Below are 13,778 nucleotides of genomic sequence, written 5' to 3' on the forward strand. Positions count from 1 at the left end.
CACTGTGTCCTCTTTAATAACTTAATAGTCCTGCAGACAACAGGCCTGAATTTATGACCTGGGTTGAAAATGTTGCCCTTTACTAATTAACTCATAGGTTTATCTCAGCTAAATAAAACTTCATGGGTAATTTGGAATATATCCCAGTTTACATAAAAAACATGTTACTTCCTTACCTTTTAGCAGTAAAGCCCCAAACTGAATAACCTTCAGGGATTTATAAAAATGTTTCTGTAAAATGTTTATTTATTTATTTTGAGAGAGCGCGAGAGAGTGTGAGCAGGGCGGGGGAATCCCAGGCAGGCTTCTCACTGTCAGCGAGGAGCCCTCACAACCACGAGATCATGCCCTGAGCTGGAATCAAGAGTCAGACGCCTAACTGACTGAGCCACCCAGGCACCTCTGTAATTCATAAACGTGTTTAATAATTTGTTTTATTTTTGCCTACTGATTAATTTAGGTAATGCAGTTCTTTCAAAGTTAAATCTGAAATACAGCGTTTGCTATGTGGCCATTAAAATGGTGTCTCAGAAGCATAGATCTTTGTGTGGAAAGTTGGTAATGATGGTCGTAAGGGGGACTGCGCTGTCAGACGGTGTGCTGGGAGAGCGCCTTTCTGCTTGTGTGTGCACACCTCGTATCTGGAGATCTGTCCCAGGGTGTTAAGTCTGGGTGTCTGTGGGAAGATAGCAGGAAGTATTGCCAATGCTCTTTGGCTGTGTCGTTGTGTTGCTCTTAAGAGAGAAGAGCAAAGGAGACACGAGATGAAAATACGGAATCTCTCACATTTCTGACGTGCTTGAGTTTCAGTATTTATATTTAACACGATTTTAAGCAATCTTGTTGCTATCAGTAAAATTACACTAGATAATGTATTTTTGAAAGAACTAACAAGGCGAGCAAATATGACCTTCTAGAATTCTTCTATGCTGTAAGTTTGGGTTTTTTGTAGCTTTTTTCTCTCTTTGTTTTACATGTGGTTGTTTGGACATCCTTCATAGTCTGTGAAAGTCCATAAAGGCAGGAAAGTCAACATTTAACACTCTTCACGTGTTAGGTGTGTGGTAAGCATTTTAAATATCTCAGAGATGGAGCAGGCACTATTTTTTTAAGCTTATTTATCTGTTTTGAGAGAGAGAGAGAGAATGAGCCGGGGAGGGGCAGTGGGGAGGGAGCACCCGGAGAGAGAGCTCTCTTCATTAGCGCAGAGCCCAACCTGGGGCTCGATCTCACGAATCGTGGGATCATGACCTGAGCTGAAATCAAGAGTCGGACGCTTAACCGACAGCCCCCCCCCCCAGGCGCCCCTCATTGTTTGTGGTCGTTTCTTATGAGGAGAAGTAGAAGTGGTCTCAGGGGGCCGCTGGGGCTTGTGGCCACACCCCTGAGGGACCGAAGGGCCCTCTGTTACTCCGGAGTCTGGCACTGGTTCTTGCCACGAGCCGGCTTGACAAATTGGGGTCGGATTCCGGCTCGGAGGTGACTCAGTGTCAGCTTTGGCACCCCAGCCAACAGGCGTAGGACTGGTGCTTGGTCCACAGGCACTTGAAACGTGGGGTTCTGCTCTCCTAGGAGCTTCATCCGCACGTTCTCCTTCCAGAATCCTCCCTGACGTGTCCTCTCATGCCGCTGACCACGTTTATGTTCCTTGGTTCTGCAAAAACCACCTTTGTTTTTGCCCTTCTGCTTTCTTGTTCTAAGATGATTCTAAAGTAAGGTGACATTCCTTTCTTAAAACCCTGTTTTCCTACTGTCCTAAGCCATTTCTACTGTCATTTAATCCCACAAGTTTGAAATTTAATTTTTGACTCCTACACTTCTACAACTGTTTTATGCAAGTTTTTTTCTGATTAAAACACTGTGATGAGCAAGTATGTCCTATTACACACAGGCACTGTGCACCATGGAGTTAGAGTTCGGTAAGCCTCTGCCTTTATCCCCAAAGGTTTTTAGGCTTTTTAATCAAGTCGATATTATACGGAGGGTTTTTAAAAACCTTTAAAATATACTTTTATTTATTTTTGTTTGTTTACTTGTTTTGAGAGTGTGTGTGCGCGTGCGCACATGCAGGGAGGGGAAAGGCAGAGAGGGAGAGCCCCGTGTGGGGCTTGATCCCACGAACCGTGAGATCATGACTTGAGCCGAAATCAAGTCTGATGCTTAACCGACGGAGCCACCCAGGCGCCCCATTTGAAGTTTGACACGTTAGTTAACGTTAAAAAACATGTATCTATATGTTTGTTTCAAGAATGATGACTTAAAACGAGGCAGCGGTTTCAAAATGTTAAATATACGTTAGTAACACGTGGTATTTGCTCCGAAGCAGCCCGTGTCCTTCTCTTGGTGCAGGACCGTTGCTCGGGAGCACGCACGTGGACCGATGGCGTCTGGGACTCACCAGTGACCCCCGGTCACACTCAGCAAGCAGCCTGGGGTGGGAAGCATGCTGTTTGTGGGTTAATACAGACATTTTCTGAATTGTACATTTATCTTTTGTTTATAGCCTTCTTTAATTTTGAAGAAATGTATTGAACGAATACAAACTTATTCTCACTTTTTTACCCCCATTTCTTTTTAGGCTTCTCTACAGTTTAGCCTTTAATGCCAGGTTTCTGAGACACCTGTGGTTTCTCATATCTTCTATGGCAACACGGACGATCACAGGGTATGTGCTACGTGGACTTATAAATTGAGCTTAACTTGAAGCACATGGGAAGTCGTGGCCTAATAAAGATATTGTAAGATGGTATTTTAAAGTACTATTTTATGTAAGAAAGATTCTAGATGGTCTCAATTTTATAAAAAGAAATTAATGCCTAATTTACAGTTATCTGTATATATTCAGCGGATGGCTTTATTTGAAAGTACATTTGTTTTTAAAATCCTAGTCATGTTTTTTAAACCACAGGCTTGATATTTCTTTGCTCCATATGACTTTCATATATTTTTGATAGTGAAAATATAGAGCTGAAGCAAATTTAACACCATTACAGACATTAAAACGTAAAATATTATAGAAGTTGCTTTTTGAAACTTTTGTTTGTGTAATTAGGTTTTTCTTTCTTTTTTTTTAATACGAAATTTATTGTCAAATTGGTTTCCATACAACACCCAGTGCTCATCCCACCAGGTGCCCTCCTCAATGCCCATCACCCACCCTCCCCTCCCTCCCACCCCCCATCAACCCTCAGTTTATTCTCAGTTTTTAAGAGTCTTATGGTTTGGCTCCCTCCCTCCCTAACTTCTTTTTTTCTTCCCCTCCCCCATGATTTTTCTTATATGAATCGGCATGTGACTTAAGTTCTAGAATCTTTAATATACACATTTTAATTGGATGTGTACGAAGCAGAGAATTTAATGTTCACACATCCTTCATGGTGAGCTGACATAGCCTAGCGTCCCATCGAATCTCTCCTCCATCAGGAGTCCGCGCCAACCCCTCTCTGCCAACCCCCCTCTGCCGTAACAGCGAAAACGAAGCATGTGGCTCAGGCAACCAGAGACTGCACTTCCAGAATGCAGCTCACTGTGCTGGCAGTTACAGCGGCCTGCAGCCTGTCTGGCCCGTCTGACGAAGGACAGACACATCTCACCTTCAGGGCGAGAGTTTGGAAGGCATTGCCTTGGCATTGCCCGCCTCTCTCTGTCTCTCTCCGCCCGCCCCACCCTGCCCTTTCCCTTCCCTTCCCCTCCCTCCCTCCCCTCCCCTCCCCTCCCCTCCCCTCCCCTCCCTTCGACAGGAAGTTGAAACAGTTTTTGGTGAGTGAGGATGAGGTGCCCAAAATGCAGACATGCACCGGGCTGGTCTGTGAGGTGTCAGGTGGTGACACACAGAGAAAGGACGACCACGTTTGCTGCCTTTGTCTCCCGGTCAGCTCCTGGGCAGCAGGAGACCGTATGCGAGGCATCTGTACAAGCTAGTCTTACAATAAGAGGGGTTGTCAGTTCGTTGATAGTTTTACTTTGAGTGACATACTTGGTTTTCTTCGTTTAATGTTACTGCATCTGGAGTGAGCAGAGGGAGCTTATAATGATCCCGCAGCAGCTGATGACACTCCTAGAGGGGACATGAACAGGGAGGAGCGGCCGAGATGGGAGAGAACCTTGGATGCCTTAGTGTCTAGAGAACTTCTTGTACATCCTTTCCTTCTCAGATAGAAATGTAGGGCTTTCATGTGTGTTTGGTTTCGTTTTTTGGTGCCTTTCAGCCACTTACGGCTGTGCCGGCCTTGGCACGTGACAGGTTTGTTTAACGCAAAAGATCAGGGATCGCTGGGGCAGGAAGTGATCTTCGGGCTCCGAGCGTTTCAGCTTAGCGACCTGCCCCGGCCCGCGCTGTGCCTGACGGCCGCCTGGGGTGCACAGTGTCTGGCTTGTAAGGAGGTGGGGTCGTGGTGTGAAGGAAAATGAGGTGTTATTAATTATAGTAAACTGCTAATACTACTTTATAAGTTGGTGAATTTCACAAAAGTTTTAAAACTCATTTCTTAGAAGCCGGTTGGAGAATTTGGGTTTCATTTTCCATATTGAATTGAAGTCCCTCAAGAAACTTATGATGGGATACGTACTAGGATTGTGTTAATAATCTGTAAGTTTCTTGAATTTACCATTGGAGTAAAATTTAAAATTTAAATACCTGATTTTCCTGAAAATGGCATTGAGTTAGCTGGGAAATCGTTTCATAACAAGACTTCCGCTGGGACCTCTGAGTTCTAAGGGTCATGACGAGCGTGTGAAACCGTACATTTCTCTGTGACCCCCGAGTCTCGCCGGCCTGGGTTAGAAGCCCAGGGGTCTGCGACCTCACAGGCTCCTGGGTGATTGGGGTGCAGCTGACCCCAAACGACCACGTGGCTGGCTGGCTTGTCTTTGTTGTGAGACATCCCTTCACTGTCGCATGAGGGGCTTTGCCGGGTCACGGCCTGGGCGGTCATTTCTCTGACCCCGAGGCTGGCGTGGTGCCTCATTGTCTCTAACTCTGTGGGGACTGTTCTTGTTATGAATTCTTGTCACACTGACACCAGTAGTAAGCAGTACTGGCAGTAGTCTAAGCAGTGCTCTTAAAACTTATTTTAGGTGAGGGGCCTGGGTGGCTCAGTTGGTTAAGCGTCTCTCAATTTCGGCTCAGGTCATGGCCTCATAGTTCATGGGATCGAGCCCCAAGTCAGGCTCTGCGCTGACGGCATGAAGCTGGCTTGGGTTTCTCTCTCTGTCTCCCTTTCTGCCCCTCCCCCGTGCATGTTCTCCCTCTCGCCCTCCTCAAAATGAATAAACTTAAAAAAATACTTTAGCATGCTCTACCAACTGAGTCAGCCAGGTGCTCCTTCCCTACCTTTTTTGTTAAGAAAACAAAGAACAACAATAAACCTTCCACCAAAGCCATAAAAAAAAATATTAAAAAACCAACCTCATTTTAGGCAGGAAAGCATTCAGTAGAAACTTCTGTAGCAGAGAAACCTTGATCCAAGGAGGAGTGGTTGCTGCAGCCCGGGGTGGGAGCCTCGTCCAGAGGGGAGGGGTCACCCATGGCCCCAGCGATGCTCCTGTGGCAACCAGCTCTCCAAGTTCTGAACCAGTGTCTTTTCCATTACAGTAAATTATGGACTTTTTATTTGCACATAAGTCTTTGTGATTGACCTGTTTTTAGAGGAATACCTGAGTCAGTGTTTACGGCCAAAAGAATGGTCAGCGGAGAATCAAGAAACGTGTCTGCTGGAGGGGACCAGAGGCACACATCTGACCCTTCTTGCCAGCCACAGTTTCTGTCATTAAAATGAAGATGATTCATTCCTTTTGCTTACCTTATGGGGGTCAAGGAGAAAAAAGCAGCTCATGTTGAATAATTGCCCTCCTCTCCTTTAGGGAACGCGTGTCAGCATCTTACGTGTGCTGGCGCATACGTGCGTGACCGGTGGTGGCGATTAAGGGCGGGGACTGCTGACAGGCTAACAGCTGGAAGCTGGTGTCTCACTCTTCCAGGTTCAGGAAATACCTTCTCCACCTTGTAGCCCTGAACTCGACCTGTCCCGTGTCCCCCAAAATAGCATCTGCCCGTCACTGTCATCTGTTCTTTGGGGAGCTCTGCAAGGGAACCAAAAGATACAATCCATTTTTATTAATACAACAAAACATGTGACGTTAAACTTTCTTCCTGCTGTACGTCAGCACGATTTTACTGTGTGAATGGCCCAGGACTAGGTTTGGCGGGGGGGGGGGGGGGGTCCCTGGGGAGGAAGAGGACTGGCCGGTTCAAAGGGCGCCCCCACGCCTCTTGTATCCTAACATAAAGAGCCTTTCTTTGTCATCTGGCTTTGGCCACGAGGTAGGATGCTTGTACTCTGTCCCTTGTGGCACGTCCTCACTGCGTTTTTATTTTGGACACACCCCTTACATCCATCACTTCACCGAGCTGCTGTCGAGTGCTGTGGGTACACACAGCAGGACGGCTCGCTCAGGCTGTGTTTCTTCTGTGGGACGGCAGAGTTCACGCTGCACATCTGGGTCCCTGTTCTCACGGCCCTGCTGGTGGCGGTGCTGTCCCCTGAAGTGGGCCCCGTGGACACCCTGACGCTCCAGGCCGCTCAGGCCAGCTCACCGGAGCCCCACTAGGAATAACAGTACATTTGCCTGGCCTTACCTTCTGCTTCGGGCTCTCCCGTAACTTGGCAGTGGTGGGCAACCGGTTGGTAATTTGTGGCTCCTTATTCCTGGTCACATTTCACCTGATTCACACCTGTGCTTTTGTGGAAATAAGTGTTTGAGTATAAATGTACGTGGATGAAGATGAGCTGGTGATCACGCACGACACCTGCCTGTTCAGGGTTGGCGGGACACGCTGAGGGGACCGTGGGGCTCGATAGACGCAGGAGTGCTTACACGTGACCCTCCGTTCACTGGATGGTCAGCAGGACAAGGGGCCACATTTGACCAAGAGAGGACGGAACAGGTTCCAGGTGGCAGAAGTAAATGTAGTAGCTCTCAGCTCCTGACCCGTGACAGAGACTCCGGGGCGCCCCGCAGACGGCCTTACTTGAGATCAGCCCTCCTGGTACAAGCAGGGGCGCTCACGGGAGCTGATGAGGAAACTGGCGGAGTGGAAACAAGGCCCAGCCCAGAAGAGGGGAACCTTTATTCCTGAAGGTTCTGGTCAGGGTTCAATACTCGGCCGTTTTGAATGTTCCCAAATGTAAGTCACTGGGTAAATTTTTCATGAGACCAACTTGATACTTTGTTAAATCCGTTAAGTAGAGAGGGGACAAAGGGGACGCTTTTCAACCTAGAAATAAAGTCTGTGTCTTTAATAGTGGCGTTACTTACTATGACCTCTCTCTGGGGACCGCTGGCTCGCTCGGTGACTGGATTCGTCCAGTTGATCACGGTGGCAGGAACATTAGTAAGGAGTGGTGCGTTGTGTCCTGCTTTTTAATTTGAGTTATTTACGAACCCATGTTGTTAGAAGGACTTGCCTTCCCTTGAAGTAGTTCAGTTGCTAATGGGAATGTTATTTTCCCTGATTATGCTTGTCTGACGGCGTGTCTTAACTCATTCCCAAATGAAAACTAACCTTAAAGTCATTGTGGTTCTTTTTGCTCCCATTTCAAGGTCGATGGTGCCACTGCTCCAGGTGATATCTCGGGGCTCCCCTATGTCTTTGGAAGACTCCAATCGAATCATCCCTCTCTTCTACCTGTTCAGCTCTTTGTTCAGTCACTCGCTAATTTCCATACATGACAGTGAGTTCTTTGGGGACCCCATAGAAGGTAAGAGTTTTGAGGAATCTGGGTTTTTTTGGCTTCACTGCCTGTCTGTTTTCATAGATGATAGAAAAGTTTTAAACCTCTTAAGCCTCTCACTGTGTTGAGAAATGAGAAAAAACAAGTATGATAGAATATTGAACTGTGTTTCTCAGTTGTAGGTCAGAGACAATCGTCAATGATGCCTTTTACCCTAGAAGAGCTGATAATGTTGTCTCGCTGCCTTCGAGATGCGTGCCTAGGGATCATCAAGTTGGCTTATCCAGAAACCAAGCCAGAAGTTCGAGAAGAGTATATTACAGCATTTCAAAGTATTGGGGTTACGACTAATTCTGAAATGCAACAGTGTATACAAATGGAACAGAAGCGATGGATTCAGTTATTTAAGGTATAGGATATGCGGGGTGTGTGTGTGTGTGTGTGTGTGTGTGTGTATGTGTGTGTGTTTAGGAGGTCACACAATGTACAAACGTGTCCTGACTTGACTCATTTCATAAAAACAGAAGGACAGGTTTGCATCCGGCATCGTTCTTAATTTGCAAAACTTTTTTAAATGAAGAAAATTCATTTTCATTTTACTTTTGCCTTCTTTTAAAACCTTGTTTTTACATTGTTACATGCATCATTTATAAGTTGCCCTAAGTACTTTCAGTGACCGGATGAAGTATAAATAAAATTTGAAAGTATTTTCATTTTCATTTTTCACCAAAAGATCTCTTACAGATTTTTTTTTTTTAATCTCTTGAGAAATTGATTAAGAAAAGTGGGATAAGGGGCACCTGGGTGGCTCAGTCGGTTAAGCCTCCGACTTCGGCTCTGATCATGATCTCATGGTTCGTGAGTTCGAGCCCCACGTCGGGCTCTGTGCTGACACTTCAGAGCCTGGAGCCTGCTTCGGATTCTGTGTCTCCTCTCTCTGCCCCCTCCCCTGCTCACACTCTCTCTCTCTCTCTGTCTCTCTCAAAAATTAAAAACAACAACAACAAAAAAAAACATTAAAAAAAAAAGGTGTGGTAAAGTCATTAATGTAATGTAAGTTGCATGTAAATTATTTTAGGATATCTTCATTTTTACCCATGCCCAAAGAGAAGTTACGGGTTGCCGTGGCTGGAATGCTGGCAGGAAATCCCCACCGGTGCGAGTATCACTGAGGGTAGAAAAAAAGAAAAGATAAAGGGTGCTTGACTTGCCATGAAATTTCTGCAGCAAACACATCCAGTCAGCTAAAATCGCTCATTAAGGGAGTGGGAGCAGAAGAAGTGCATTTTCCAAATTGAATGCTGGATTTACAGTCCGTTTGATACCCGCGACCCCTCGCGCGCTAATGTGCGGCTCAAATCATCAGCTGTCCCTCCAGGTCTTTTATCACTGCTTTTGTCAAGCTATCTATTTAATTGAAAGAAGTTAATTGAATGAAAATGATCAACTAAGCTTGTATTAATATTGCTAATGGAACTTTCTTCTTGGCCATGTTTGGAGAAAGATGTCAAGCTAGACTTTAGGAAAGGCCCATTAATGCTCGCACTTAACCTGATGGGCTAATTAAGGACTGCTTATTCATCCGACGAGCGCACGATAGTCTCTATCCAGCCCATTCTGCCGGATTTTACAACACATTTCACTTAGGAGCATGAGCATTAGTAGCAGTGAGAGTAACTGATAATGTTTTGATTGCACTGAACACAGTACTAATGCATCATTGAATTTATAATTTGTGCAGATTGATGTAATATATGTTTGCACAATTTATTTTAATTACCTATCTCTGCATTCCCAAGTAAACTCTAAAGGTCACATGTTGAACCCTTAATATATCCATTCTTAAAGACTGACAGTTTTGCAACTTTTCTAAGTTAAAAATAAGCTGTCTAACCCATTTAAAACTTAAAATTCTTACGTAAACTTTCCCTGGATATGTGTATTATGGTGGCATATGTGTTTTTCTTTAAGTATTTAATTAAACTCTGGGATCTTTGTTGATAAAGCTTTCCATTATGTAGGATATCAGGTTTGTGTGCACTGTCAGATAATCTCATTATTTTATAGCACCTGTTGAGAACCTCATAATTTTCACATGGCACGCTTATCTTTAGGACTTAGAAATCTCAGAATTTAATAATTCTCTATAAGATATTTCCCCCTGGCCTTGTTTTGCTTTAGCAGTAAATGAAAATTCTGTAGTGAATTTTTTCTTATGCCTTAAAATGACTCATTACCACTTGATTAAGGATTGAAGTTTTTAGGAATTAGGGTGAAGGTTCACTTTTGTGGTACGGGATTGTTTTAGGTTTGAGATCGAGTGGTTACAAAGACCTGGGTTTAGAACAGAATTGTTTGAAAGACAGTTTTTGGAACAGGATTCCTGTTCTTTGGGGAAAAGAAACCTTCTTCATACTCTCTGCTGTTAAGCTGAGCCCCCAAAATAATGAAAAATCAAGGCATAGTTTTTGAGTAGAAAAGGGTTTTTTCCGTGTAAGAAAAAATTATCTTTAACATGAGATCAAAAGAATTACCTCCCAGTGGATACTGTGTCCCAGACAGTAGTCTCAGAGCTGTACACACATTAATTCTGCCAGGAAGATGCCGTTATTGTCCCCATTTTACAGATGAGGCCGCATGGCCGCCGGTGAATAGAACCGGCATCCGAACCCGGCCGCTGCTCTGCATCCCCCTCGGAAGAGTACGAAAATAGAATGCTAGCATTTCATAGGTATTTTAGTGCCAAATTTGAATTGAAGAATTCAAGGTAGAAGCAACCAGAAAGGTAAAAGCATTTTGCCCGTGATTTCCTGCCTTCCGCTGGTGGTGACAGAATTGCAAATGATGAGGCCTGACTCCTCCGGCCGGCAGCCATTTTCATTTTTCAGTCTCACGATGGGCCTTTCAGACTGATTTCTGTGAGAGGCCCTGCTGGCTGGTCACAGAGCATAGAATTTTAAGTGGATAGAGTCATCTTTCTTTGTCACTCTAAGAATTGAGGTCAGTTGCTAGGCCCCGCATTGACACTGCTAAAACAGTTTATGCATTTATCAAATTTATAAACTCCTCTTGAGGCGTAATTTACAGGTCTAATTACTTGAGCCCTATCAGGAGATAGGAAGTCCTGTCTGATGCGGCTTCTGTGGGAGCTGTCGCCTACATAGGAGTCCCCTACCCGGAAGGTGGGGGCCTGGGGAGCAGGGAAGAGACTTCCGGAGCCTTTCTCGTCTGCACACCTCTGCGTGGAGAGACGGAGGTCTGTATTGTGAGTGGTGTTCACTTTCTCGGTGGCTGGTTTTATTTTTCAGTCTCAAAAAGAATTGTTTAAGAAGTGAACATTAAAACAACAGCAGTGCCCTAACGCGGCCCTAGTGTGCCGCCGTGAACTGTCACCGTTAGGCACGTGATGCACCTTTGTTCTTGCAGGGTAGTGTCACTTCCTTTCCGGTCTTTGAAGGTTTTTGTTTAGTTTCTGACTACTGAATAAAATGGGTACTTTCAGAAGTAATTTTGGAGTGTTTTAGACGTCCTGGAGAACCGGGTTGTCTTTAAAGATACACCAGTTTTCGCAGGTCGTAACTAAAGGCTTTATAAAACTTGGCTAACCTGACATCAGTCCACGGCAGACGCTTCGTGACCTCTGGGTTAGGGCTCCGCTACCACCGGTTATCTGAACACTCTTAGGGGAAGTAATAGAACATGAAAAACAATCGTGTGTATTTCTGAAGGTTTACTTACATAACTTTTTTAGTTATTGAGCGTGTATTTAAGGTGTAGATCTAGCATGGGCAGACGTGATACGGCGGACGAGAGCGAAACACACCAAATAAACACAGTGCTGTTACATTTATAGCTGATGAAGCCTGCTGAGAGTGTCTGTGGGGCTGGGCACACCTGGTTATTCCAGTACGTGCGTGTTTGTGTTCTGTTTGACTTCCTATTTCTTAACACGCTAGTAGTCCAGGATCTCCCGGGGAACAGTTAAAAACAATTGACTGGCTTTACCTCAAAGAATTGAATGAAAATCACTGTTGCTGGTACCTCTGCCCAGGCATTCATCAACAGAAGATTTTGGGGGCACTTGGGTGGCTCAGTTGGTTAAGCATCAGACTTAACGCTTTCAGCTCAGTCATGATCTCACAGTTTGTGAGTTCAAGCCCTGACAGCTCACTGACAACAAGGAGCCTGCTTGGGATTCTCTCCCCCTCTCTCTCTCTCTGCCCTCCTCACTCCCAAAATAAATAAACTTCAACAAAAAACAAAAAAACCCAGGAGATTTCAATATGCAGCCAGGGTTAAGAACCATAGGCCTCACTGTATAAAGAAATCACTTGGGGCAGACATATATAACCTTTGATCTCATATAGCAAAAGTAGGCTTACTGTGACGTAGGTCCTGTGTATTTATTTATTTTTATTATTACTTTTTTTCATGTTTATTTACTTTTGAGAGAGAGAGAGAGACAGAGTGTGAGTGGGGGAGGGGCAGAGTGAGAGGGAGACACAGAATCCAAAGCAGGCTCCAGGCTCCGAGCTGTCAGCACAGAACCTGACCGGGGGGCTTGAACCCATGAACCCATGACCTGAGCCGAAGTCGTACACTTAACTGAGCCACCCAGGCGCCCCGAATATTTATTTATTCTTAAGAGAGAGAGGGAGAGAGAGAGAGTGAGTGACCATGAGTCGGGGAGGGGCAGAGAGAGAGGGAGACACAGAATCCGAAGCAGCTCCAGGCTCCGAGCTGTCAGCACAGAGCCTGACGCGGGGCTCAAACCCATGAACCGTGAGATCATGACCTGAGCCAAAGTCGAACGCTTAACCGACTGAGCCACCCAGGCGCCCCTCTGATTTTTTTAAGTTTATCTATTTTAGAGAGAGAGTGCACAGGATTGCACCAGAGGGGGAGGAGCAGAGAGAGAGAGAATCCTGAGCAGGCTCCATACCGTCAGTGCAAAGCCTAACATGGGTTCTATCCCCCAACTGTGAGATCGTGACCTGAGCCAAAATCAAGAGTCCGACGATCAACCCATTGAGACACTGGGCGCCCCAACAAATTTTAGATTTAAGCAGGAACTAAATTTTAGATTTAAGTCAGGGCGCCTGGGCGGCTCGGTTGTTTGAGCGTCCAACTCTTGATGTCAGTTGGCTCAGGTCATGATCCTGCTGTTGTGAGATTGAGTCCCTCATTGGGCATGGAATCTGCTTAAGAGTCCCTCTCCCTCGCCCTGTGTCCTTTCCCCCATCACGCGCGTGTACATGCACACGCTTTCTCTAAAAAATAAAAAAAAATCTAAAATTCCTTCCGTTTTGGTACAAGCTTCTTTAGTGTGCATGTCTATACCAGAAAATTTAATAAAATTAACTGAGAGCAAAACTGCCCTCTGATCTCAGCAGTGGCTGTTAATCCAGTTCAAAATTGGTGCCCCAGTTCTCCTTACCTTTCACAGTCTTTAGTCGATTTATGTAACTTTTTAATGGTCACCTCCACATTCCTTTCCGATACTAAATATTTGTACAGCAGTTGAGTTTGTGGCCCTGAAAATGCACGCAGAGAGCAGGAATGTGATCGGGGGTGATTTGACATCACAAATGGACCCCGTTAAAGTTTTGTGGTTTCTTAAAATTTGCATTTTTCTTTGAAACTTAGAAGAGACTAGTTTAAATGGAGGAAGTGTTTTTAGTTGAATTTAAAATATGGGATTTGACATTTCTAAAAAAGGATTTTGGGAATTGGTTCCGGGCTAGTATTACCAGATTTAGCAAATAAAAATGTGTCACCCAGTTAAATTTTAATGTCATGGCTTGTTTTAGATAAAAATATGTCCTGTGCAGTATTTTGGATATACTTACATTTTTTAAAAAAGCAATATTTGGAGCATATTTATTGTAAAAAATTATTTGCTATTTACCTGAAATTAAAATTTAACAGGTGTCTTTATTTTTTCGGTTAAATCCTCTCCAAGATTCCTCTTCAAGGTTGGCCTGCCGTCAGCTCTGACCTGTAAGACCTGCTTTTTCACAGTGGCTCCTTCTTGACATCTCGCCC

At 44.8% G+C, this 13,778-nt stretch overlaps 1 protein-coding gene across 2 annotated transcripts in view; it reads left to right on the plus strand.

The window, feature by feature from the left end:
• The window catches only part of UBE3C (ubiquitin protein ligase E3C), a 120,698-nt gene that overhangs the window by 52,588 nt on the left and 54,332 nt on the right, over positions 1 to 13,778 (plus strand). Inside the window, exons 11-13 of one of the 2 annotated variants that reach the window (XM_042927226.1) lie at positions 2,579 to 2,665; positions 7,603 to 7,760; positions 7,910 to 8,142. In XM_042927226.1, the coding sequence (XP_042783160.1) occupies positions 2,579 to 2,665; positions 7,603 to 7,760; positions 7,910 to 8,142 (478 nt within the window). The remainder of the gene's footprint in view (positions 1 to 2,578; positions 2,666 to 7,602; positions 7,761 to 7,909; positions 8,143 to 13,778) is intronic. The other variant, XM_042927228.1, reaches the window with a different exon arrangement.

This window comes from Panthera leo, chromosome A2 (genome assembly GCF_018350215.1).
Source record: "Panthera leo isolate Ple1 chromosome A2, P.leo_Ple1_pat1.1, whole genome shotgun sequence".
In the NCBI taxonomy this organism is placed as follows: domain Eukaryota; kingdom Metazoa; phylum Chordata; class Mammalia; order Carnivora; family Felidae; genus Panthera; species Panthera leo.